General features: G+C 42.1%; 1 protein-coding gene across 1 annotated transcript; it reads left to right on the top strand.

The window, feature by feature from the left end:
• Positions 1-492, top strand: TM35_000851000 (uncharacterized protein; the record flags this gene model as incomplete). Its single annotated transcript, XM_029031426.1, has 1 exon — positions 1-492. A coding segment is annotated over one exon (492 nt), but the record flags the coding sequence as incomplete, so codon positions are not given.

Below are 492 nucleotides of genomic sequence, written 5' to 3' on the forward strand. Positions count from 1 at the left end.
AGCAGTAGCAGTAGCAATAGTAACAGTAATAACACTAACTCTATTACCGCCTTAAATCACTCGAAGTTAAACGGTTTCGTTAACGTTCCCCAAAATAACTTTGAAGGTGATATTCATCATCATAGTTCTATAGACGAGGAAGTTGACTCGGATGTAATTGAAACATCAACTACTCCTGCTGCCACTGTTCCTGCGTCTGGTATTCAACATAGATCAAAGGAGATGCATAGTGATGATTCTGAAGATGCGTTTCGCTTTCTACTGCATCATATAGACTCAGAGATTGCGGCACTTAAGCGACGAGTGGTGGCGGTGGGTAAACACCGTGAAATTGTGGAAGATACACAAACACGTCGTATACGTGATCTCTTTAACTGTATCGAAAGGCCTTGGTTACTGTTGGAGTCTATTCCAGCTCCACAACTCCCAAATAAGGCATTTGATGTGTACGCGAAAGAACAGTACATTAGAACACATAGTCGTGCTCGTGCT

Source organism: Trypanosoma theileri (genome assembly GCF_002087225.1).
Source record: "Trypanosoma theileri isolate Edinburgh chromosome Unknown TM35_Tth_85_V1, whole genome shotgun sequence".
Lineage (NCBI taxonomy): Eukaryota > Euglenozoa > Kinetoplastea > Trypanosomatida > Trypanosomatidae > Trypanosoma > Trypanosoma theileri.